General features: G+C 42.0%; 3 protein-coding genes and 2 long non-coding RNA genes across 7 annotated transcripts in view; 4 read left to right on the top strand and 1 right to left on the bottom strand.

Annotated features, from left to right (window-relative positions):
* Positions 1–2,306, top strand: part of LOC109531147 (flotillin-2a) — a 36,614-nt gene extending 34,308 nt beyond the window's left edge. For all 3 annotated transcript variants that reach the window (XM_019895269.1, XM_019895270.1, XM_019895271.1), the window contains one exon: positions 233–2,306. In XM_019895269.1, coding sequence (XP_019750828.1) covers positions 233–274 — 42 coding nt within the window. In that variant the 3' untranslated portion in view covers positions 275–2,306. The remainder of the gene's footprint in view (positions 1–232) is intronic.
* A 2,857-nt stretch (positions 2,307–5,163) lies between these two features.
* Positions 5,164–5,627, top strand: LOC109531072 (uncharacterized). The gene is made up of 2 exons (XR_002171112.1): positions 5,164–5,288; positions 5,352–5,627. It is a non-coding gene; the product is annotated as an uncharacterized LOC109531072 (long non-coding RNA).
* Positions 5,628–7,731: 2,104 nt separating this feature from the next.
* Positions 7,732–12,007, bottom strand: eral1 (Era-like 12S mitochondrial rRNA chaperone 1). The gene is made up of 11 exons (XM_019895315.1): positions 11,759–12,007; positions 10,927–11,085; positions 10,696–10,823; positions 10,440–10,517; positions 10,318–10,364; positions 10,198–10,259; positions 9,998–10,110; positions 9,363–9,671; positions 9,055–9,204; positions 8,840–8,920; positions 7,732–8,322 (listed from the first exon to the last, which is right to left on the bottom strand). Exons 1-11 carry the CDS (start codon positions 11,862–11,864, stop codon positions 8,200–8,202), a joined length of 1,356 nt encoding a protein of 451 aa, XP_019750874.1. The 5' UTR covers positions 11,865–12,007; the 3' UTR covers positions 7,732–8,199.
* Positions 9,591–15,399, top strand: LOC109531178 (uncharacterized). Its single transcript, XR_002171128.1, has 3 exons — positions 9,591–9,700; positions 9,958–10,124; positions 13,073–15,399. It is a non-coding gene; the product is annotated as an uncharacterized LOC109531178 (long non-coding RNA).
* A 1,160-nt stretch (positions 15,400–16,559) lies between these two features.
* The window catches only part of fam222ba (family with sequence similarity 222 member Ba), a 29,396-nt gene continuing 20,734 nt past the window's right edge, over positions 16,560–25,221 (top strand). The window contains exon 1 of the mRNA XM_019895296.1: positions 16,560–16,715. The gene's annotated coding sequence lies outside the window, so the exon portion shown is untranslated. The remainder of the gene's footprint in view (positions 16,716–25,221) is intronic.

The raw sequence follows: 25,221 nt of genomic DNA, 5'->3' as shown, positions 1-25,221 counted from the left end.
TATATATATATATTTTTTTTTTTTTTTAGGTATACCGGAATTTTTATTTAAAAGGTAGTAGATTGGCATTTTAGCTACTTTAGGGGTCAGAAGCGTTTGGTTGCCTCGTTGCCCAGCAGGGGGCACTGAAGGACCTTATACACAATGGCATCCTTTGTCATATCACAGTGACAGAAAAGTCACGTGTTCACGTGTTGTCTGTGGGCTAAGTGCAGGTGTTCTCTGTCCACAGATCCCATTACTGCAGAAGATGAGTGGCCAGACAGCCATCTGATGAATAGCAACCCCCTCTTCGGCATAAACAGTATCTGCCTCAAGCATGACAACACTTTCTCAATCTTCTGACCCACTTATGCAAAACTGCCAGAAACACCGAATGAGATTTGAGATATCTTTTTTTTTGTTATGATTTTACTTTCCACCAAACGAAATGAAAGGCTGTGGTGTAACCTTTCTTTGTTTTATCCCCTTACTGGTCAGCCAGGAGTTTATGCAGCAGTCTGGTTTAGATCAACAAGCCAAACAAAAGCGGAGATGCGTGTGTTGAGAGGGAACAAATGAACGAGTAAATAAATTTGAAATGTAGGTGACTTTTAAGAGAGAAAATTCTGATTGTGCTGCAAAGAGTTCCAAATTTCATTTCATGTTGAATCTGAGCTGGTGACAATTGGCAGCCTTTTATTCCCTGTGTTTCTTTTTCTCTGAGAGAACTTGATCATCCGCTGTTACGCTCACTTGCTCTTCACCCGCTGTGACTGAATTGTGGCTGACATATACAGAACATGACTGTACACGGATTGTAGAAGTCGAACCGCCATTAGATTGCCATCATCTCGCCTGTCCTCTCGTTGTCCCAGTGTGCTCATTGACTGTCCAATCATCACTCAAGTGCCCAAAACCTATTACGACAATGCTTTGGCTTCTCCGTGTCATCCTGATCTTCTTTCTGTCACATCTGCCTTTTTTTACTAACACACAAAAACGTTCTTGAACACCAAGCCACGTTAAGGAAGGGTAGCCTTAAATGAGCCCTGGATGCGCGCCAGGCTCACCCATTACTCGTGGAGTATGTTGCGTAGCATGTGGTGGATGCTCAGGGCCATTCCCACTACTCAAAATATCATTTTTTTTATTTTTTTTGTTTTGTTTGGTTCCCCTCATCCAACAAATTATTTCGTGCAAAATAAATGTGAGCAAATGCATTTTTTTTACTTTAGTATCACAGGAATGTTTACACAGTAACACTGTGTTCTGTTTTTTAACAGATAAAAAAAAGTACTTTGTTTGTTGCCATGACAAAAATAGTTTTACTAACAGTAACTAACAAGTGCTGCATGTGTAACCTCCCTTTGACAAACCTTTGACACACACTAATTCAGTCTGTTGCATCATATGTCAAATGAAGTGAATATTGTTCCATTGGCACCTTTGTGTTTGTTTGTTAGTTAGGTGTTTTTTTTTTGTTTTTTTTTTTTAATGTAGATTGAAATGAAAAGACCTTTTGTGCTCCCTGATGTTGCGTGTTCAAATCAAAATACAGTGAACCTCGACTCACCAAGGTTTCACTGCATGTGACGAAAGAGGTGCTGGAAATGAGCGGTCCTTCTGTTCTCCATTTTCGGGATGAGGTGTCATTGCTGTAACCCGACTTTAATCGCAGATCATTTATCGAGCCGGCTGCTAGCTTCGAAGTGGAATATGCTGATGTAACGCGTTTTGGACACAGTGCCTTTGTCAAAGAAGAGGTCATGAGTGTGCTGTGACTGATTTCAATCACGTAGAGCTAGTAATGAGCTCCCGTTCATTTCCGCTTCCCGCGCTATACATTGCTCATTGTAACCTGTCGATGTGAACGTTGTACATGCATACCTGTCTGTTTTACTTTTGTACTTGTTCAGCTTCGTGTATTTTATAACATTCAGTGGTAACAACATACATGGGAACACAAACAATATGTAGCTAGACTTAAGTTTTGCTTTTTGTTTTTTTTTTGTCGTTCATATCACGCACCTGTTTTGTATTACGTTATTTGTGGCCGGTGTGTTCGGTGCAAAGAAATTGCAGCTGTGTTCCTCCATGTAGAATTTTGGAGATGTGGATCAAGACCAAACCTTAGACCGACGCCTTAAAAACATCCTTCATTTGTATGTCATACAAGAAAAAGTCTCTATTATGAATAAGATTTCTATTTACGCTTCTCCTAATTCTCATCTTTTGACAAACGGATCCAGCATGGCATTTGAAGCATGTGTTCATGTTACTCTATGTTGTGCGCCATCGTCAAATAAAATATATACGTACCACGACCCTTGAAGCCTTTTGTGTGCTTGCCGTGAAATCCATCCATTTTCTGTACTGCCTATGACATGAGGTAGACACTGTACTGCGCACATATGGATAGTCAACAAAACGCACAGCAAAAAGAATCGTCCACATTGTATAGTTAAATACAGTAGAAACATTGTCAGTGCTAATGCTAGCTATAATTGTAAACATAACATTGACCGGCTAATGGAAAATTTAGTGAGTTCTAAATTTGGGAAAAAAAATTAAGGCTCAATTGCATCTTCCAACTTTTTTTTTTGAATCTTGCTTTAAATGTGTACTCCATCCACACAGCACCACTATCTCCTCTTTTTGCATTTTAAGTGAACGAATAATCCTCCCAAAAGTAAAACCCAAGTGGATAAAGAATATTTACTGTACAAACACTTCATGTTACCAGTGTAGCACCCATAGCTCACATTGGCTTGTTCACGGTGCCCGTTTTGTCCGGAATTTTTTAAAAATGTTATTTTGATCTTAGCAACAGGTTGAATCAGCACTTAAGTCTATGTACCCCTGTTCAAATCCCAGGTTTTGTCATTAAAAAAAAAAGAAAGCAAGATTAAACATTTCAAAAAATATTTACACCATCAATGTGCCCTCTATGAAACCTATAAACTGTACACCTCAATTGAAAAAAAATAACATTACTAAATAGTAAACATCATTCAAAATCATTCAATAACTTTCAATATCATTCAGTACCATTCCACATTTTTCACCAACATCATATCAGTCCATATAATTACACATTTTTCAATATCCTTACATATCATTAAATATCAGTCCACATTTCAATATTATTTCATTTTAGCATTTCAGTATTCACACCCAATTTCTCCAGAAATGGCATTTTATACTTATTATGATCATACTGAGGAACTAAAGCCATCCCTCTTGTGCAACAGTTGTGCAACAGCCACCAATCGGCTGACCCCCGCACTGGATAAATAGTGCAGTTGATGGTTGAGTAGGATCAAACTGCATTTGATTTGGATTAAACATAACAAAAACGTGTCTCTAGATCTACCTCTACAAAGATTTTAAAATCCTCCACTAAGCTAAACTAATCGAACAAATTAACGGGAGGGGAAATTTGATGGATGAAAAAAACAAAAAAAAAGAGCCTCTCTGAGCAGATAAAATAGCAAAAGAGCAAACCACCCTGATAATCTGACATCTTTCTTTATCTGGGCCTGCAGGTCCACAAAAACTGCTGCCACGCCCTAACTAAGGAGTGTGTTACCTTGGAAACAGCCAGGCACCATTTAACGTGATGACCAAAGTTATTGAACCATAAGAGAAGCCTTCAAAATATAATTTCATGAATTTACACCTTACACCCTTCTTGCAGCATTTCTTCATTTGTATGGTGAGAGTAAAAACTCACCAAGAAAGTTTGTAATTGAATATTTTTTTTAATGTTTTGAGCTGTCTCCTTTCATGAAGGAGAATGTGATGCCTCACATATGCAGTTAAAATCTAATCCTTGAATTTCGGAGGGGCAAATCCATTAAGGAAAAAAAGTCAGATAAGAAATCATCATCTGACATATCACGGTATTACATTTTTATCTCCACAAGTATCAGACATTAATCTGTGGGAGTGTCAGATTGCAATTGCGTATTGGAAATTGAACTTTATTACATGCAGGATTTTTTTTTCAATAGTTTGCCGGGTTCGGCCGAACAAAATGCCGCATCAAAGGAACTCTCGTGTTGAATATAGAACAGATAGTGTTCCTCTAAAAAGCAAGACATTTTGCAGTCTCGCCCTACATTCAAAATATCTCACATTTGAAGTTCATGTGTAAAATCTGACCAAAAAAAAAAAACTGATGTCAGAGAGAAGAATCACAAGCAATGAAAAGGAATTTTGTAATCCCAAACACAATCCCAAACGCGTGTGGTGTATATTTTCCAGGAAATTCAATAGAAATAGAAAAAAAAATAGACACAAAGGGCCACTTGCTGTTGACTGAAAATGACATCCCAGCTTCTCGGGCCTCAGGTACTGACCAATCACGGCCCAGTTTATAAACGTCACATGACCAAACCCAGAAAACAGGTGAGCCAAGATTGGTCGTTACCTGAGCCCTGAGCAAATGTCATGTCATTTTCAATTAACAGCAACAGGCAAAATGGCCGCACCCTGAGATGGTACAAAAATGTGTAGATTTTGCACCTTCATTCATATTCTACAAACGTAATATTAATCAGAATGCCATGTTTAGTTATATGGGGGTGCATAGGACATATTGTAAAGAACATTTTTGAGGGGACATCCCCTTTAAAACTTGGGGTCTAAATGTATTCGACTGGCAATTGTAGTTATATGCTACAGCCTGTTTATGCTACTTTCAATCCATTTTTTTTTTACATTTCAATTTCAGTACATTTCTAAGGATTGCCAGTTAGTTGTATTGAAGTTTCACTTCTAACGTTTATGTGCAATACACTTAAATTGAATCATTCTATAAAAAAGTTTTAAAGTTTATAATACACCTCTGCCTTGTATTTGATACAGTACTGTCTTTTAATATTGCGTATTTTGGTGGTAACTGGACATCAAAGTATTTTTTTTTCTCAATGTTGTACTTGATGTAAAAAGTTTGCAAACGACTGGCCTAGGCTGTCAGTTATTGCAAATGATGTCCATTTTTTGGGGACACCCTGTATTTTTCTTTGTGCAAATGAAGACAGGGTGTGGACAGGGGCAAGCAGGTTGGGACGAGATAAGACACACACACGCACGCACACGCGCGCACACACACGCACACACTCACACACACACACACACACACACACACACACACACACACACACACACACACACACGCACAAACAAAGTCCAACCCTCTTGTTATCACAATATGTTAATGAGATTGTGGTAGCCTTCTAATAGGTGGGGGGATCATACAGGGAGCCCACATACAAGCATGGGGATGCTGCCTGCGCAAATGAGTGAGTATGGGACACATCAAGAATATTTAATATTTGTGAAAAAGAAGCTTGTGCCCTGGACAGGATATCATCTTATACTGTAAGTTTAATGAAGAGACACTACAGTATAGATGATGTACTATCCAGGGGTCATTCCTTCCTCGCACTTGGATGCGTGCTGGACAGACACTTCAGGGAGACAGAGAGGGGGGCCGTCAAACCGTTACCATTACTGAGTTTTAGTAATGGTAAGGGTTCTATGGCCCTCGCTCATTATCAGCGGGACCAGAAGGAAAAGAGAGCTGTGATGATTCTTTGTCTTTTTAAACAGGTCAAATAAAGTGTTGGAAGAAAAACTGCCTTGTGTTTGTGTGTGTGTGTGTGTGTGTGTGTGTGTGTGTGTGTGTGTGTGTGTGTGTGTGTGCGTGTGTGTGTGTGTTTTTTAATGAGTGGCGAAGGAGAGACAAAGTTGCTGTGTGAGGCGTTCAAGGGCACTGCAAGTACTCGTCATGTTGCCGGCTGCGTCCAATCACTTTCGTGTGGCCATAGCGGAGGAAAATTAAAAGCAACAATTCGGGCTGAAAATGTGGAGGAAAATTGCATATATATCTCCAATGAGATGTCTAGCTAGACCAATGTTTTTCAAACCCTGTGCCAAGAGATATTGTCAGGTGTGCCGTGGGAAATTATCCAATATGTATGCCTGTGCGGTCGATCGCATGGCACAGTAATCGTGTAGTACTCTTCCATACCGCAAGGTGGCAGCAGCAGCTAGCTAATTACCTTATGCTTCGAGACAAACGAAGTTTCCGGCGCGAGGCGATACAACGAAAGGTATCTTTCATTTAGATTTACAAGTACTTTTACCGGGGATGCCACGCCACCGACTCCGTTGTGCTTGGTATGTGGTGAAACAGCGCTATGGTCCCAAGTAAGCTTAAACTCCATCTCTAAACGAAACAGCCTTCACTTCGAAACAACAATGTGGAGTATTTTGTCCGCCTGTGTGAATACACGGAGAAACAAGCAACGTGCATGAGAAAAACCGCAAAGGTAAACGAGAGAGCCTTGAAAGCAAGTTACCATGTCGCTGAATTTGTGGCTAAATCAAATAAGTGGCAGAGCAATTAATACTTCCCGCCTGCAAAGCCATTGTAAATGAGATGTTCGGAGCCGAAGCGGCTAAAGAAATAGCCTGACTGCTGTAAAAACTAAAAACAGAAAGAATGAGAGCTACTTCTGTGTCTATCATCGATTGCTGCCAGGATATCAGATCTGTGTTCATCCAAATCATTTATCACACTGAGTGAGAATAATTATGAAAGATTATAAAATATTGGATTGATGTTAATTTGATTCCTATTCAAGGTGTTATAATATAGCGTTATTTTTCAATGTTTAAAAACAGCTTATTGTAGTAGAACACTTAATTATTGAAATAAGCTTTTTTCACATTTTCAGCTAGTGGTGTGCCGCGGGATTTTTTCAATGAAAGAAATGTGCCTTGGCTCGAAAAAAATTGAAAAGCTAGAGTATAAATGTGAATATTCATCTTTTATTCGATATGTTAATTGTATATGGACGGCTGAATGTGTATTGCACTCTACATTAAATAATAATAATAATAATACTCTACATTAAACTGCAATTGTTTTAATTTTCAACTTATTCCCGTAAATGACCTTGTAGATCTCCTGTTCTCAATGGATGGGAGAGACGACAGCGCAGATACCATGTGTGGTAGTAGTAGCAGTCGAAGGCAGTGTCGAGTGAAACCTCCTGACATCCACTGATAAACCATAAGCTCGCCAAACCCGCTCTGCTGTCAACATGATATCCAACTACTGTACTGTCAAAACCAAACCATGTAAAATAGAGGCTGCAAATACTCAAGACAGTTCATTTTGAAGGCAGTTCAAAATTTCTTCGTTAAGATCATTTGGAAAAATACCACACACATTTTAACCAATCTTAACAATATGTACACGGTTACGTTTTTTTTTCTGTGATTTCTTTTACAGTATAATTACTGGCAAGTCCGAGTGCGCGCCTTCAGTGTAGTACCACATCCGGCCACAACATGTTTGTCATTAAACAGTCATTAGATCGTTGCTCGCCAGCAGTTTCAACACTAAATGCGATTCAGAATACGTTCTTCCGGAGTGATGACGTCACACGACGTCGTTGAGGTTAAACTGAAACCAGGCAGAATAGGGAGGATGATGAACATCTGACATAATGCACACAAAACATCGATATTACGTACTCTGTGACTGGCATGTAGTCGGTTCTAAGGCTGAGCAATTAAACTCAAATCAACGTTGCAGTGTATTAGAATGCAATTTTCAAATCGCAAAGGCTGCGAAAATACTTCATTTCAGTCAGTCTGGAGTTAAGCCACAAAGTTCTTTGCATTATTGTTGTCATTTGACTTATGACCGAACAGAAAAAGAACAAATCACACTTTTTTTACCTGGGTAAAGAAAATAATTTATTCTTTCTTTTGGGAGATTTGGTGTTTACATATAATCATGGAGGATAATATTCTATTGGTTTTGCAAAAGCAGTCAATATACTCGAGAACATCGGGTGGCTGCCCTGAAAATAGATGGCAGTGAATGAGTTAAAACGCGCCAGATGATGCCCTGTCTCTTGCCCATTATCAGCTGACAGAGGCTCCAGCGAGCCTAATGAGTACAAGTGATGTTAAACATAATTGGTTATTCACTGACATAATCAGAAGCAGATTCACAAAGAGCAAAGAATGTTGAGGCACACTAGCACCCTTCCAAAGTTCTGAGATGTCACCTCTCTCATCTATCCACCTGTTTGTGTCACTCTGTGTGTGTGTGTGTGTGGGGGGGGGGCATTCAGTCCATCAGGGAGCACGTCTGCATATTTAAAAGTCGGCCCCTTCTCTTCATCTTCATCATCACTTCTGCATCTTGACCGACAGCCTCAGCTTGACCTGTCTCAGAAAGATGGATGTCAGCTGTTCGCTCGTCTCTTGGGCGATACGTGCTATCATCTGGCCTGATGTGCCGATCACCATCCTCTGCGCATGCAAAAAAAAAAAAAAAGTGGGTAAATATCTGAGGCGCAGTGGATATGTGCCGATGCGAGTGCAGACTTAAATACACCAGCGTCTGCTTTTAATACAAAATCTTTTTTTTTCCTAAATGACAACAAAAGCAGAAAACATTGCATATGATGTAAAAATGGCAGATGAGGCGTGGCCACAGCCAAAATCATCGTCATTCTCTCAAGACAGTTTATGATTTTCTGTCGCCACAAGATGGTGGCGTTGCAGCATTTTCATCACAATGAAGGTCCATCGCCTGTCAACATAGTTCTTTGGCACCAAGACGCCACAAGATGGTGGCAAAGCACTACAAGATGAAGCTACTCAACTCACTTCCACATAGTTGGCACAAAGATCCCAGAATTAGCAAATGTTATTGCATGTCAAAGCCTTTCAGCTCTCTACTGTACACCCTGGGATTGGCGCTCCATATGACCATCAATTTGACGTGGTTGAGTATGTCGGCCTTCTTCCAAGAATATGAACCTACCATGTGAGTTTCTTTCTTGGTGTGGATCTTCACCAAGATGTTGAGCTGTCCTTTCCCATCCGTGTCCCAAAACTCAATTGACTGAAAGCAGAAAGAGATTCAGGTCCAAATGATCGACATGATATCGGCCAAAAGTGGACTCGGTGCGCCAAGGCGAAGAGTAGGCGACCGGGGGCACCACCAGTGTGCGTGACGAAGTGTCATTTGTTACTCACCTGTGTCAATGAATAGGGCACCTCCTGGGGGAGGTTCTCCAAAAGCTTCTCTCTGATCATGTTGATGCACATTTCTTCTGGACTTTGGTCTGTCAAGACCTCACTGTGGTATTGCCAGGTTCCAGACTTGGCCGCGCTCATGAGGTAGTGCTGTGATAGTCATGTAACGGTACTGTCAGTGCTCGGTCGAAGGTTGATGGCACATTAACTGATTTTTTTTTTTGCACAACAGCAATGCAATGATTAGATGACGCTTTTGGAATTGAAAGCTCCATAATATTTTATACCATGTCTACGTTTTTCCAAACCTTGAGTGTCCCCACATCCTCTTTATCCAGGGAAGAGAGCATGAAGACATCTTTGAAGTGTGGCCAGCCCTTCTGGCTCATGAGGGTCTTCAGCTGCTCTTTGGACAACGCATATTCGTCTCCATCAGCAGCGTCCCCGGGCTCAGCGGCGTCCTGGTCCTGCGACTCTTCCCGATCCCTCCCTGGCCTCCTTCCCACCAAAGAGGGCTTGATCACTGGTCGGATGCGCAATTTTTGGCCATTCACGACCCCGCATGTCAGCTCGGCTGTGACGTCCAGCAGCTTGTCCTTGACCTTCACCTCGTCTACCTTCAAGACAAAAGATAATAAGGGATGAGGTGGGAAAAAAATCAGTGTGTCCTTTTCTTCTTCAGTACTTCTTTTAATGTGTGGCACTGAGACCATGTGGAAATCTATTTTGGAATATTGTTACCTTGCCTTCCTTTTTAAAACATTTGTGTTTCTTGATTACAGCACATGTCCATACAAAGCACTGTGTGGATGCACGCAGGAATTAAATATGCTGCAGCATCCATTAGATTAGCGACCACTTTTTAAAGACAAACGGGTATAAACCCTGTTTTTTTTCCTGAAGGACCCCTGACCATTTTTTGGGTGATCCTCGGAGGGAATACCTTGTTGAGGACAAGTACCGCTGGGATGGACGGATGGCGTGCCAGACATTTGAGCACTTCAAAGTCAAGCCTTCTGCACATCCATCTGTCCGACACATCAACCATGACCACAACTGTGAACAGACAGGTACTTTTGTTAAACCTTGACATCTAGCCACTATATTTAACAAAAAAATGACAAAAAAAAAATGCTGCCCTACTGAGGTCGGCCTCTGTCACCGTCCTCCAGGGATCCAAAAGCAAAGACTTCTCAAGCTGATGTCTGTAAATGTGTACGTTAGTAAGAATTCACACACAGTGAGCAAATATGACGGAGGTACCTTTTGACTTTCGATGGTGTGGTAAGGCCTGGTGTGTCCAATAAAATCTAAAATAAAACGTGTCGGGTTCAGCAGTGAGCTTCACTTAAATGTAATGTATAGGAAGAGATGCAAAGTCTTACAATCTGTGTATCATCCTCTGTTAGGACTCCCAGGGCTCGTTTCCGGGTTGTGTGTACTTTCGTGGAGACAGCAAATACCTTCAATGTAACCAGATATTTATAGATTAAAAAGCACAGTTGCCATTTTGTCTCTCTCATGTCAGTCTTGGTACGACAACAGAAAATTTTAAACCTTTTTGGGATGTGCGTATGCCAATTTAGGCCTTTTTTATTGTTTCGGGAGGCTAAAAGACAGAATTACAAGTTTAAAAGAGACCTTTCTGCCAAGAAGCTGGTTGGACAAAGTGGACTTCCCGGCATTCGGAGAACCAATTATTGCCACTTTCAAAACTTTTGAGTGTTCAGGTTGATCAGGATGTTTCAGCAGTAATGCCATTTGTTCACCTATCATGAAAACACAAACATGTGTATGATTAAATAAATTTGATGACAGCCACACTAGCCCTGAAGGATAGCGTGTTCATCTTGGACTCATTCGTCAAATTACCGGTGCCTGGAGGAACAGAGTTGGGAAGGCGATAATGCCTGTTTTCTGCCTCCGCAATGCTGCCTTTCAGCAGATTGCTCACAAATGCATCCGATGTAAAAGAACAGGCTGGATTGAAGGTAAACCAGTTGATCCTTCTGCAGCAACATGAAGCATTTCCTGCAAAGACACCAGCAGTTCCATTACTGCACTGGCAAGTAGTGGACATACATATCTCCTGAGACAACCCTTTCCTCTGCTTTCTCAAGTCCACGTTTAGTGTGGTACACACAATCCCAACAAATAGTACAGTGACTACAGTAGACACCTGTGAAGCTGATTAGAGGATACACCATCGCTGAACTCTGCTCAAATTATGTTTCACGAGTTACTGTTTTTTCAGTGTGTGTGTGTGTGTGTGTGTGTGTGTGTGTGTGTGTGTGTGTGTGTGTGTGTGTGTGTGTGTGTGCGTTTTTTTGTGGCGGCACATACATATCTCCTGAGACAACCCTTTCCTCTGCTTTCTCAAGTCCACGTTTAGTGTGGTACACACAATCCCAACAAATAGTACAGTGACTACAGTAGACACCTGTGAAGCTGATTAGAGGATACACCATCGCTGAACTCTGCTCAAATTATGTTTCACGAGTTTGTGTTTTTTCAGTGTGTGTGTGTGTGTGTGTGTGTGTGTGTGTGTGTGTGTGTGTGTGTGTGTGTGTGTGTGGATACGTTGTATTTGGGTTAGGCCAAGGGCCATTTTGGAAGTCTAGCTTAAGTTTGAGTTCAACTTTAAAGTAAACGCTGACTCGCGTTAAAAATCTTCCGAATGACCATCAAACTTTGGAGAGCTAACCTGTGGTGAGGAGCCATTGCGCAGGTTCCTTTTGATCAGATACGACGAGTCCTCTGGAGAGGACAGCCCAGTCCCTGAAAAAACGCCTGCACACTCTGAGAGCCATTATACGTTAAGACGAATATTTTTTCGACGCAGCTAGATGTGATTAAACGTACGATTAAAATCTGCGTCGCTGTTTCTCTGTCACACCAACCCTGTCAACAGGGCGCCGCCATGTTTGTTTGACCAACGAGGCAAGATTTCCGGTGTCAAGATAGTCTTTTCATTGACGACACTGCTCTCTAGCGGCATAAATTAAAACCGGCCAAAACTCTCATGACGGCCAAAAAAAAGCATCATTTTACGAAATTGAGCTCCATGTATTGACTATCTATGAGCAACATATTTATCACTGACAATGTCCAACTGAGCAACACTTTTTTTCTCGAATATTTTTGAGAACGGCTACTACAGAAAAGATACAGACCTATAATTTGTGAAAAATGTATTGATTTTATTTGTACAACGGCATCAGTTTGGCCACTTTCATTTTGGTGGGAAAGCAACCTGATTTGAGAGAACTGTTACATATGAGTTAAAGGGTCTGCACTTATATAATTTACTTATTTTCCTATGGTCATGTCATTGACATTCCACTCTCGCTGTTTTGTTCTTGAAACGACTAATAAGGTCTATAATTTAATAAATATCCGTGCCTTTTCGAAAAAATGGTGGATGAGTTCCTTTCAGTGAAAAACACTACCGTGCTTATACCAATTCATCATGATTGCTAGTGTTATTATCATCATTGTTAAAACAGTTAGGGAAATTTGTTCTGTTTTGTTTCTTTTTAACAAATGAGCTAAGTATTTTCCACGTGCCTCGGATTTATTTTATTGTTCAACAGAGTAATCCTTTTTACATTTCATAATTAAATCAGAAAATATATTCTGAATAATTAATTTCGTTTCCCTTGGTTCTGCTCTATAAAAAAAGCTTACAGTGTTCTCTTTTTTGGCAGGAGAAAAAAAATTGTCACAAACACCTTTCCAGCTTGATACACTCCTCTCCAATCTTGACAAGAGAATGTACTTTTCAATTACGACTTGTATCCATCCTTATTCTCCTCTACCATGTTCCTTGCTCATCCTTCATTAATTCAAGTACGCATTCATTTTTACACACGAGCTGATGATCACTGATATCAGTTAATAGCATCCCACGGAGGCCTCCTTCATATGTATATGTGAGGTTAATCGTCTGACTCAAACAGATACTTTTTGCGGGTTGAAAGATGAAGATAACATGTTGTTTTCATTTGCTGTGCTAAAGGCAGGCCGAGCAGATGTCTCCGCAAACGTCCAAACACGCCGGCTGTTTGTTAGTCCTGGAGGACTTCGCTCAGGGTGCAGCACACACCTCCAGTGGGGAAGGATGATGAAGGATATCAGGTAGCTCACAATCTGTCATCATCAAACACGAAAAGCTCTTCAACCACGACCGCGCAAGACAAAAACGGAGCTTTTACCTGACACTTTACTGCGGAATTCAAAGTGAGGCAAAGACCAAAAGGATATTTGAGGATCAGGAAACTTTCGCCCCTCTGCCTTCCTCCCACTCGCTCACTCACTCACATTCATTCAAGGCCTGCACCCCCTCAGGGTTTTCCTCACATGACCGTTTCACGTGGGCGTGTATCAGACTGCTCTCTATGACTGCATTAACTTTGGCCTTCAGGAAGAGCACTCTGGCTAAAAAAGGATTTGCCCACAGACCATTTAATCATAAGCTGTAGCCCACATTGCCATTTGAAGAGCACTTGCCAATAAGACTTCACGTGCTTCGATGAAAACCTCGCCGCGCTTCTACATTTCAGTCAATCAATTCGATGTAATTAACATGCGGCGTGTGACATATATGACAGAACAAGGTGACATCAGGCATCGCATTTTATGCTCCAGTGCTAACACTAGCTGGGATCAGACACGCACTAACTGGCAGTGCCTCCTCGAATAAGACCTGGCTGCTCATGAGGAATAACAAAGTTCACGGAATAATAAGCACATGAGCCATGGAGGCATGTCATTGAGGAGCAGAAGTGGGAAGAGGGGGAACAATGTGTCAGTGCATCACAGCATCCATCACACCCTGATTGCATTGAGAGGTGTGATGCCTCACAGCTGGCTGGCTGCAGAGGCCCCACCATCCTTACACATTTAACTTTTTTTTTTACCAATATGCAACTTTTGACTGCTTATCAATCAGACTCCACATCATGTGACAGACCCTCGAGGTCCCTTCACCCAGCAATCACTGTTCTGTCCTTGCACCGGCTACCTTTTTTCTTAAAGCGGCAATTTAACCCCCAAACTAACCGTACAGGTCACACTCACGCTCTGATTGTACAATCTCTTTCACAGCGGGGGAGATCAAGTAAAGACTTCCAATCGATGCAACTTGCCCGCCGAGGGAATCAATAATGACTCCCTTTGAAATCATCAGTCATGTCATCGGTGAATATAAAGAGCATAATTGGGAACGGCGTTCTTTTAACATCGAGTATTGATGTCGTCTTTGCTACGGAGTGAGAGAGCAGCATTCTGCATCATTAACTTTGTATTATTTCCTACTGGAGCCTGCTGCTACTGCTGCTTCCCCACCTGCTGAACTTTAAGCGCTGCATGTGATTGGGCTTTCACGCCACATTTATCCTTCTTTCAGTCACTGATGTGGAGAGTGAGGCTTGCCGGCAGAATTTAGCAGCAGCATTATAATACATGTAATGCAGCCCGGGTGTTGGAAAGTGAGTACCGGTATTTGGAATAGTTTATTCCAGGAATGTCAGAGAAGTCGGCTACAGGTTCCTCCATCCATCCATCGCCTTGAGGCAAACAAACATTTACTGTCTTTGGACAATTCACTGACAAGGATACAAAAAGGATGATTCACGGGTATCAAAAATAACACGAGACTTTTTCAAAAACGCAAAACTAGAAAAGCACCGTTAAAAACTAGGAACAAAAGCAGTGACAAAAGTTCTCAGCAAAGTTGAACACATATAAACTCACAAAGCACAAGAAACAAAAGCATTGACTCTTAGTAACACATTGAATTGTTCCTAAAATGATCAATCAGCGGCAAGGCTGGACTGGCCATCGAGCATAGCAGGCTAGCGTCATCAGGAGCTGATGTGATGTAATTAATTAATATTTTTGCATTTGATTGTTTTTAAATTAAAAAAATACCTCTTTTTTTCCAGGCCCACAAATCAGAGGGAACAGCCCATCTTGCCATTTACAAAATAGACATTAAAGTGAACCAATCAACATCCTTGACAGAGTAAATCAGTAGTCGGGATTCATATTCTAGAATATTTAAACATAAAATATTTTATAAAATAATTTCATCCAAATTCTGTGAATAAATGGCAAAAATAAAACAGGTTTTGTGAGAAGGAAAAGACCTGTTGCATTTGTTTTATTCCTGTCCAAATGTTGGCATGCTCTGGAGGACTATTCAACTTTTGTGAAAGTAATTTGGGGTTATTTTTGTGTCACTGTGATACCCTCAGTATGTTGTTTCTCCTTTTAACGTCACTTTGTGGCAGAAGTTCAAACTGCTTTCTCTCTTTCTGATAATAAACTGACATCGATACTAAGGAGGGGAGTCAATTATTGCAGTAGTCACACAAATATATCTCTTTGATTAAAAGGATTTGTACACATGGGCTAACACAAACACAGCCTTTAATCAAATCGCAGAGCGCGTGACACAATTGATTCCTTAAACACATAGTCAAACATGCATGTTTTTCATGTTCTGGATGAGTGCAGCAAGACCGAGAAAATGCACCGAAGCAATATTATGATGCTTGGTGGCTCCCAATCATGCATAGACAGTTCATTTACTTCCAAACAGAACAAACACCACCAGCCATAACTGGGTATCAGGGTGAGAAATTTCACGGGCAAGGGTATTTGAATAGCAGCATGGCTGGAAAAGTGGTTAGCACGTCTGCCTCACAGTTCTGAAGTTCGGGTTTGAATCTCTGTACTGCCCTTTTAAAAACAATCACATAACTTTTAAATCCCCTAGCCCAATGCTAACAATAACATACATTGGGGAACCACATAAACAGGTGGGGTAATGATTACCCTCTATGCAATGATATTGTCACTGTTTAGGCAAAGCACATATATAAATACAAATGGTGGAGCAACACATCTAGACAGATAATTGAAAACAGTCACAGGCATATATTCCTCATCTTCTGCAAAAGAACACCTAATATTGCTGTTGATGAGTGATGACGTCTTCTCTGTCTCCATCTACCGTATATCTGTCCCCTTGGTGGTCAAGGGCCAGAAGGAACAATGAAGGATCATTGAATTGAAGCAAAAAGTGTCACAAAGACCGTTTAATTCTTGACATTCTATGGAATTATGTCATTCCAATGTGTTTTTATAACGTTTAATCTTATAGAGTGCTATTTTCCTCATTACAAAACATATTACCTAAAAGTACAGTGTGTAAAATGCTATTTTTCAATGTTCTTTCAATTTAAAGACCCACGAGTAATTTCAATGAAAAATAATGTGCGATAACAACCTTGAGGGGTCCCATTGTCTCCACTATAAATTCCAGAGAAGGATTGTCTTACTCTCACCTGAATACTACTCCGCTGCTTTTTATTACTTAACCTCGAACGTATGTCGGGACCTTTTCGGACCCTCTTTATGCACTTGTAAATACGGTCACAACCCGCCTGTACCTTTAACAACTGGGTAGACGTATCCGTGCAGCGCGCATGCGCCGGAAGTTGCCTGCCGCAGACAGCAGCAGCAGCCGCAGCAGCAGCAGCAGCAGCACCACAGCAGCAGCAGTGATTCGGGAGCGCAGAGCGACGGGAGTAATTCTGTCCGTTTTGAGCCATGGCGACCAACTAAACGATGCCTTTTGCAGAGGTGGACGGAGAGTAAGTAGTCGTGTGTTGGCCACGCGCTATTCGTGCTTGCTACTCGGTGACACCTGCGCCACATTTGGTCGCACGTTATTTGGGAAAAGGCGAGGAGGAGAGGGCAACAATGGGACTGTGTGTGTACGTTTGAGGCGTGCTAGGAGGTTAGCTAGCCTGGAGGTGGCCACTCAGCTGGCACTCTTACCACTAGCAACCTGCGGTTTTGTAGCTCCTCTACGGTCTCTACGTCTAAAGACCAAGCCGACTGTTTCACGGTGTATTGTAAGTCTAATTTAAACTCGCAATACATTCATGCTCGAAGCAAAGGAGTATTGAATGAAACCGGTTCTTGATTAGTACTATGAAGATGCCCAGCTAGTTCTTGTGACAACAGTTGTGGATTTACGACCATTTCCGTGCCAAATCACCTTTATCGTATTTATTCAGTTGTGCCTCACGGGGTCTTATGTGGTTAAAGTTGCTTGTGTTATTTATGTCGAGGCTTTATTGAGTTATCTCCTCGTATCGGTGCACATGGAACTGTATGACTGCAGTGATGTTCATGATGAGTGAGAAGGCTTTTTATGCACCTGCAAAGGGAAGTGTTAAAGGTGATAACAAAAGGTTGACGTCACCGTGCCGTACATCGACCTCGGAGGAAGAGGAGGAGTGACGAAGAAGGGGTAGTTTGTGAGGAGCAGCCTTTTTTCCACCACAGCCTTCTAATGGTTTGTGTCTGGACAGAAGAGGTCTGCCTCTGATCAAATTTCGGCTATCCTAAGGGCGCACTTAACTAATGGGATCCTATCGATGTTTTTGCCCCCTCTGAGTCTGATCTTTGCACGGCGGAATGTTAATGCCGCTGCTGTTGTTTTTCGGGCAGCTCTGAGTCACGTTTTATTGTAATGTCATGGGGTCTGCATTATTCCCAAGACTGGACTAAGGCTGGGTAATGCAGAAGAACCCTTTTCATATTGTGAGATACTCGAATTGTGTATGTTGAGCTCAATGTGCATTTTGTGCTTTAAGTTTAAAAAAAAAAGCCTTCATATAGAATGACAGAGCTTAGTTGTTTGACTTTATGACAAGCTGAGATGTGGCCAGAGATGGAGCCTGACCTTGCTAGTCCAAAAGTGCACTTTTGCAACGTAGCTTTCTTCACTTACATTTTCCAAAGAGCAGATAATTAAATTTCAGAGTGTGTCGTCGGGGAAACTCAGGCCCCCAGACTCTGTGCAATTATCGAGTAGAAGGAAGCCTTTTTGCAAGGAGGTGCTATGTTTCCCAGCGCAATGAAGATTAATTAGGTCTTAGAAACAAATGACTCTAAGGCCTCTCCCATCTGCAAAGTGCTGTAATGTCACCTCTACCAGAAAAAAGCCTTTATAGTCGATGCTAACATCCTTGTATTGTGAATCCTGTGTATTTGCAGCTCGGCATTCACTAATTTATATATTCCCTGATTTTTTTGGGAACCGATCCTCTGGTATTTGCTGGAAAACTCACCTAATCGTTGTTTTGTCTCAGGCCAAAGCAACTACAGAACAATTTTAGCGCCATTTGTGGGCATCTTGGTTCTGAAGTAATGCGAGGAGTTTAATTACCCGGAAATATTCACTATTTGCGGCACACGGTTCACTGCACACTCCAGTGAAACTTCAAAGGTCTAATATTTCAGGAACCTCCAATTCATCTTCAAAGCCATATTTGTGGTTAATAGAATGAATCTGCTGCAAAGTCAGCCCATCGCCGCCATAATATCAGGCGATAACCCGAATTTGCACGCCCAAAAAATGCACCACAGGCTATGGCTAACGTTGTTATAATTATTGTCCTGTAAATATGTGTATGGACAAAAATTCTAGGTCCCAAACATGAAACGATCAAATGCAAAACAGAAAGTATGGCAATAAGTGCAGTTCTTCTCATGCTTCATGACCACCTATTCTTACAAAGGAAGCAAGCCAGTCATTTGCGCTACAGTGCTAGCAGCAAGATCTAGCACTTGGTGTTAGCAGTCAGCTCCACTGTTTGGACTTCACTGTCACTTCATAAGGAATGTGTCTGCTGACTTAACCCAACTCCTGGTGAATAGTCTTCACAGAACATCCATCGAAAATACTCCCAAACACCAGACTTAATGCTTTGACACTGTGTACTCTTGCATGATAAGCAGTTTGGTCATGAATGACGATGTTTGGCCAGCAACTTTTACATGGGTTCACTCCCAAGTTTTGGTCAGTTTCTGCATGCAGCAATGAATGTTTTCCAACTTTGGTTCAAGCCTGAAAATATGTGCGTTTTGCTTATCGACAAGCCTCAATGTCAGGAGCACCTGGTTCGTTTGTTCATGTCACGCCGGTCAGCGCGGTCGAAAATGAGTGCTTTCCACCAAAGGGAAATGTCAACCGTTCATGAGTCATGTGCTGACTCTTTGACCTGTCACCACAAACCGAGAGTCTTTGCTTGAGGGCAGAAAAGTAGTTTGCCTTTAGGCTTTTCTGCCAGCCACTGACAAATGTGTCGGAATGTATTGATTTATGGTGGAGGCAGAAGAGGCCTCTTTGCTTTTTAAAGTGCAGCATTGTGGCTTTTTTTTTTTTGGCCTCGGATGTGTGTATGCATACAGCAAGGCTTCATCGTAATAAAAATAAATATGAACAGCATGCCAAGGTTTAAAACGTCTGTCATGCAAGTCTTATCAGCACCTGAAATTTTTGTTACCTTGGATCCAAACAAAATTATCTATGATGAACCTTTACCCCCTTGGCGTTATCAAGATAAGCATAGCAGCCTGGACTTGGGAGTTTTTGCATATCTTGAATACGATTTGAAATGTTTCATTAAAACGTGTCATTTTGGACAAATAAATAGCATATACAGTAAAAAAAAAAAAAAAAGTGTGTGTGTGTGTGTGTGTGTGTGTGTAATAGATATATTTTTTTAAATATATTTGGGAAATAAATTGAATGCTTTGGAGACTTCTGTCGGAAATCATCTAAAGTGAAATAATCAGTTCGAGTCAACTGTCACCATCATAAAATAAGTTAATAGAAATGTAAGTCACATTCTTAAAGGGGGGGATATTTTCTTTACAATTTTATCTTCAATGCGCCCCCGCGACTCGAAACACGGTTTTCTGATTGATATTTCATTTGTGAAAACATGAATTGGCAGCAAAATCCAGCCATTTGTATCCATCTCAGGTGGCGGACATTTTGCAATTTAAAAGACGAACACTGTGATCACAGGTGTAAGAACAAGTTAACAAATACTCTAATATCAAAATGCTATTTTGTGACATTCTCTTCGACGTGTGAAGCATCCCAGCGGGGAGGATTTAGTTTTTATCACATCATCAGTCAGTTGATTTTTACCAAGTTTAATGGGAATAACACTCTTTGACAAAAATAATAAAACAACTGATTACAAAGTCAACTAAGTTGCCATACAAAAAACAGGAAGAGAGTAAGATTTTGCTCATGAACCTTTGGGTATGGGCTAGCGACTTGTTTCGCTCACTTGAGCGAAATCCTCAGAGTAGTGAGGAGAGTACCATGTGAACCCCCTCACAGCTCTCCAAATGCTAAATTGACCTGGATTCAACGAAGACCCGACCTATGATTGGTCTTGCAAAGTTAAAAGCAATTGTTCTTGAGTGGCTCCCATTGAGACCCACAGGCTTTATGTCGCAGAAGGACCTGCACTTGTCAGCAGAACAATCCGCTGCGCAACATAAAGACCGCGGCAGTAAGAGGATCATATCAAAGCCCTACTTTACGTCTTAGGCATCACTGTCTGGCCGTGAGTAACGTATCACTACAGGTGGTTCTTGAAACGAATGGGTGGAAGGTACAAAGCGTGTTGAGAACTTGCAGTCACTGAGCTCTCATGAAAAATCAACGATTAAACGTTTGTCATATGTATTTTTTTTCCTCCTCTTTTTATTGTTGACTGAAACAGCCCGGCCAACTAGCACGTTTTGTCGAATGAAAGTGGCATTTTAATTGGAAATGTGGAACCAGGCTCTCTCCCTAAACCTCATTTCCCTGCAGGTGCCAGTGGATGTTAAATCTCCAGCAGGTGTTGCCTGTGAATTTTATGTGCATATGTAGGAGATTTTTTTTTTTATTTTCTGCACCTCGGTAGTTTTGGAAGTGCAGGTTGTCCCCATATTCCCTTTTTCCCGTGTCTCCTCTCTGCTGTGCGGTGTAGGATCCGACATTGAGCAAATGTTTGGTCGTTTTTGGAGATGACAGTGTGAGGGGTCAAAAACAGGTCAGAGAGTAAAAAAAAGTGGGCGCGCATGATCCTTACAAATGGGGTGTTGTGGCCCAGTTGCGCCTGAGCCTCAGAGTAAGGAAGTGACCTGCAGGGCTGCGGGTCACATGGCATTTGCTTTGTATTTAGTCAAATGACTTCAGGCACTCGGCCTGCTTTGACACTCCGTGACTTCCTTTGCGATGCATGTTTATTTTGTTTTGAGAGCATTTGCATGTTAGCAAGCCGACTCCAATTAGGGGAAGAAAAAAAAAAAAAAGAAGCAGCAGCAGCAGCTTTTGCTTTGCCAGGCATATTGTATGATCAACAAACCTGAAGCCCAAAGCCAGGCAGGGCTTCAACCAAACACCCGAGGGGGCTTTTAGCAATTGTTGTGTCTTCATCTCGAGGGTAATCGTGGAAGAATGCATGCCTCACTGTGACATTCATGGCAGAAACAACAGCCATAGCAGCGGGAGGCACGAGGGCATCTCGGTGTGATCAGCCTCGACAGAGTCACTGGAGACAACGGGGCTGTTTATCCGCCTCCCATCAGCAGCAGAGGAGCAGGCCAGATGCGGCGTTCTGTTTATGGCACAAGATAAGGCCGTCTCAATCAGATCACTGAGCCTCTCCACCCCCAAAAATACGCTCTCGCTTTAATAAGAGACGGCAAGGCGAGCCCCGTATTACATCCCAGGCAATGCTAATAAATATCATTATCATGTCTGGTGCTACGGTTTTCCAATGTTCTTGCCAAGTGTACATATCGGGGCATCATTAGCTGGAGCTACAAAGGCTCTGAGGGTGACCCGGTCTGCAAGGTCACCAACAATGCCGGAACGAAGCGCCAGTAAAACTGCTGCCGGTGGAGTCATACATGCACACTCCACAATGAGTTCAATGTGTCATATTTGGCACAAACGTTCGATAAATCTTCCAGGGGATTTGAAGGGGGGGATGTAAAATGCTGTTGGCTAATTGGGATTTATTTTTAAGATTTCAAGCGCTTCATTAGAGGCTGAATTTCCCCTCTGTTTGGAATCTTTTTTGGGGGGCGGGGGGGGGCAGGGCTCACAAGCTCAATAAGAAAGATCTCAGGATGCGTCACAAGTTTGAAGTTGATTTTTATAATATAAAGACTTTTGATGAATGGTTTATTTATTTGTTTTTCTCGATCTCAAATTTACTTGTGATCACAATAAGCCAAATAAGGCAAAGTATTGGCTGGAATTATATTTGTAGCTAAATTTATGACACTGCTAATAGCCAATGACTGGCAAAATCCAAAGGGCTTTATGGTCATAGGCACTGCCTGTTAGCATAACAGCTAGCTAGCTTCATTTCACGAGCGATTATTTTGAAAAATTGTAGTGAGGCTGATAGGGGCAAAAAAAAAAAAAAGATGCACGCAAACTTTTCATAGTGTCCCAAGTGTTCAGACTGAGACACCACAATCGGTTCAAGATTTTTTTTTTTTTTTTTTAATTTACAAGAAATCCTTTTTTGTATTTCAAATAATGTGTTTTAATAGTACAGGTCCGTGGTTGTATTCTGAGAACTGTTTGTCATGATGGTCGGGGTTCCTGTTAAGATTGCTGGCCTGAATCCTGAACAAACTTCAAACATGAGGATCATCTTATAGGACAACCTTAAAAGGTTGTTGGGAGTTTGACGCCTTTGGTCAGGAAGGCGGCAACATCGGAACAAAAACATCCGATTGTGTACCCAGCTTTACTTGATGCCCTTTCTTGTTTATATTTTTATAATTATTTGCACTCTATTGCATTCCTTAAAAATTATATATTCCCAAAAATATTTGGAATGGTATTTCATTGGCCCCCGGATGTTGGTGTTTTATTTAGTTTTTATCATTATTTTTTAAATTAATTTATTCATGCTGTGTTTTCTAAAGTAAATATTGTAATAAATAAATGCGGGGAAACATAAGACATTTGCTATTTGTTGCATTTGATTTTTGTACCCACCAAAAAACCACATTGGGATGTAAATTGTTGTTCTCAAAGTATCAGGATATAACAGGAGCCAAGTTTGCTCTATTTCGTCTTGATGCTTTCGGTATGTAATCATGGGCCGTCTCAAAAGGTCTGACTGGTGGAGGAGGCTATACTGTAGCTGTGTCAGGGAGCCATGGAGGCTCCTTTGACAGAGCCGCAGAGGTGAGGGAGTCAGTTGGCCCTCTGCCGTGACCCTTCCCCGGGCCCGAGTGTGTGGGTGTGTTTTATTTTTCTGTGTGCGTGCGGTGCGCCGGAGAGCCGGCGGCAGTTAGAATGGGGCTCTTTATAACCTCCTCACCCTCCGGTCCTGTTTGCAGCCATTGTTGGCCACAGTGAATGGTATCTCCGTGCCTTGAAAAGTAACCAGATGACATTCTTCCTGTTGTTGGAAAGGGCCCGGGGTTGTGTTGTGAAAAGCAGCTGAAAGGATAGGCTAAGATTGTGACCTTCACAGGCTAATCTCTGGCACGTCATTCACGGAGCGGTTTCAAGCAAATGCGCCTCTTTGCTCTCTGATAGCCGTGAACCGAGCCGCTCGATGTCCAAATTCCTACGTCGTGTTCAGCACTTCCATCACTTTTTATTTGAGCTTCCCCTTTGAGGGAACCGGCAAGTGTTTTGTAGTGTCTTGACTGAATGGTTAATTCCAGACAGGCAGTGTGTCCGACACCTAAGTTTTTAGCAGACAGTTTCGAGACTTGTGGCATCAGCAGCCGGCCTTCTCGATGCCATTGTGAAATACTACCACTGCCGTGAATTGAAAGGCACTTAGCGAGGCTGTAAGCATCAGTGCAAGCGCTTCAACTGGCCCAGGTTGTTTATGTCTTCAGCAAGTGGCGTTTCCTGGAATGTGCAGTGGCGCAGTTGTCACTCTGCGGGGGGTCGGGGGGGGAGGGGGGAGACGCTGCCGCCAATCATGGTTCATAGTTCAACTCGAGTTATTGTCTTAAAAGAGCACACTTGATAGCGCCATTAACAGGATGCTCTCTTGCAGGATAAAAGCTGAGCTTTTTGTTTCATGCATCTTTGAGATGGTTTTAAGATGTGAACCTGAGTGATATTTAGTCGGACCTTGAAGCTTTCAATCTAAAATTTAATATGCCCCAACAGTCTTGACTAAATGCGCGATTGCTTACCGTGGCATTGAGTGTATTTTATTGTGTTCAGTTGGTTGACTTTTTGCGCTAGATAAAAGTTACTTTGACATTTTTTATATGGATATATGCACTCTTCGAACTGATCTAAGAGCTTTTGTCACCCTGTGAAAGACACACATGCTTCCTGTGTTAAGGATGTGCCTCCTGTTTAGGGTTAAGATTTGGGTCAGATCTCTCACAGGAGTCTCCTTTTTTTTTTTTTCTTTCATGACAGTCGGGACTGAAGTGGAATATGCCACAGAAAGAAAAGCCGTCAAAGTTCTTCTGCCGTCTTTTGTCTGACATCTTTCAGCGATGAATGATTGGCATATCTTCTGCCATTTCCCCCCTTTTGTTTGCACCCTTTCAATTTCAGAGCAGATAATAAAATTGGCCATTACGTGTAATGTGTTCACAGCCTGCGAAAGCACAAAACCACAAGGTTGTTTACAAAGGAAGCATCGAGTTAGAAAAGGAAAATGTCAACTTTTATCACGCCACTGCACAACCATTTTGCATTTGTCCCAAAATATCCCCTGAAGTAGTGCTTCATCCGTAGAATGAGATGGCGATGGAAGTGGAGTCGGGGCCCAATTTGAAAGACATTCTTGTAAGTATTCATGTGTAAGGAGTCCCGAGGCAGGTCATGTTGCCGTGTGACAGGCAAGCATTCGTCTTGCCGAGTAGCTCACTTCCCAGGTCTCATTGCGGGGATTTGAGTGTCGGCTTTCTGTAATTAATAGCCGCTAGCCTCCGCACCCCATCACAAGACCAGGCGCTGGTCTGGTCCGATGGGTGCGACCCATCGACGTCTTTTCTCCCTGTATACATATCGGCCGACTGTGTACATAGAAACACACCGGCCGGAGCCAAAACAAAGAGCTCCTTAATCATGACTGCGAGTTTCGATGCCGCGACGCTGATGGAAAGCTTACCGGTGAAGGATGTGGTTCGTTTTCGTCGACTTTGTGTCGAGCACCGTTCGACTCGTGTCCTGCGCTGTTTAGCAGAGCTCGCGGCTCTGACAGATTGCCGTCCCGATGGGGAGATTTATCCAGCCAGTACTGCCAAAGGCACTGACACCATCATTAGGCTTTGATCAGCTGCAAG

This window comes from Hippocampus comes, unplaced genomic scaffold (genome assembly GCF_001891065.2).
Source record: "Hippocampus comes isolate QL1 unplaced genomic scaffold, H_comes_QL1_v1.1 scaffold177, whole genome shotgun sequence".
Classification (NCBI taxonomy): Eukaryota; Metazoa; Chordata; class Actinopteri; order Syngnathiformes; family Syngnathidae; genus Hippocampus; species Hippocampus comes.
This window is presented reverse-complemented; position numbering and strand designations above follow the sequence as displayed.

Bases quoted from the DNA above. Each gene is read 5' to 3' on its own strand.
- eral1 (XM_019895315.1), bottom strand. From the start codon at position 11,864: ATGGCTCTCAGAGTGTGCAGGCGTTTTTTCAGGGACTGGGCTGTCCTC. The intron at 10,518-10,695 runs GTCTCTTTTAAA...GTTACATTGAAG, and splicing joins ACCAGCTTCTTGGCAGAAAG to GTATTTGCTGTCTCCACGAA. The intron at 8,921-9,054 runs GTGAGTAACAAA...TTCTGCTTTCAG, and splicing joins TGCCCTATTCATTGACACAG to TCAATTGAGTTTTGGGACAC.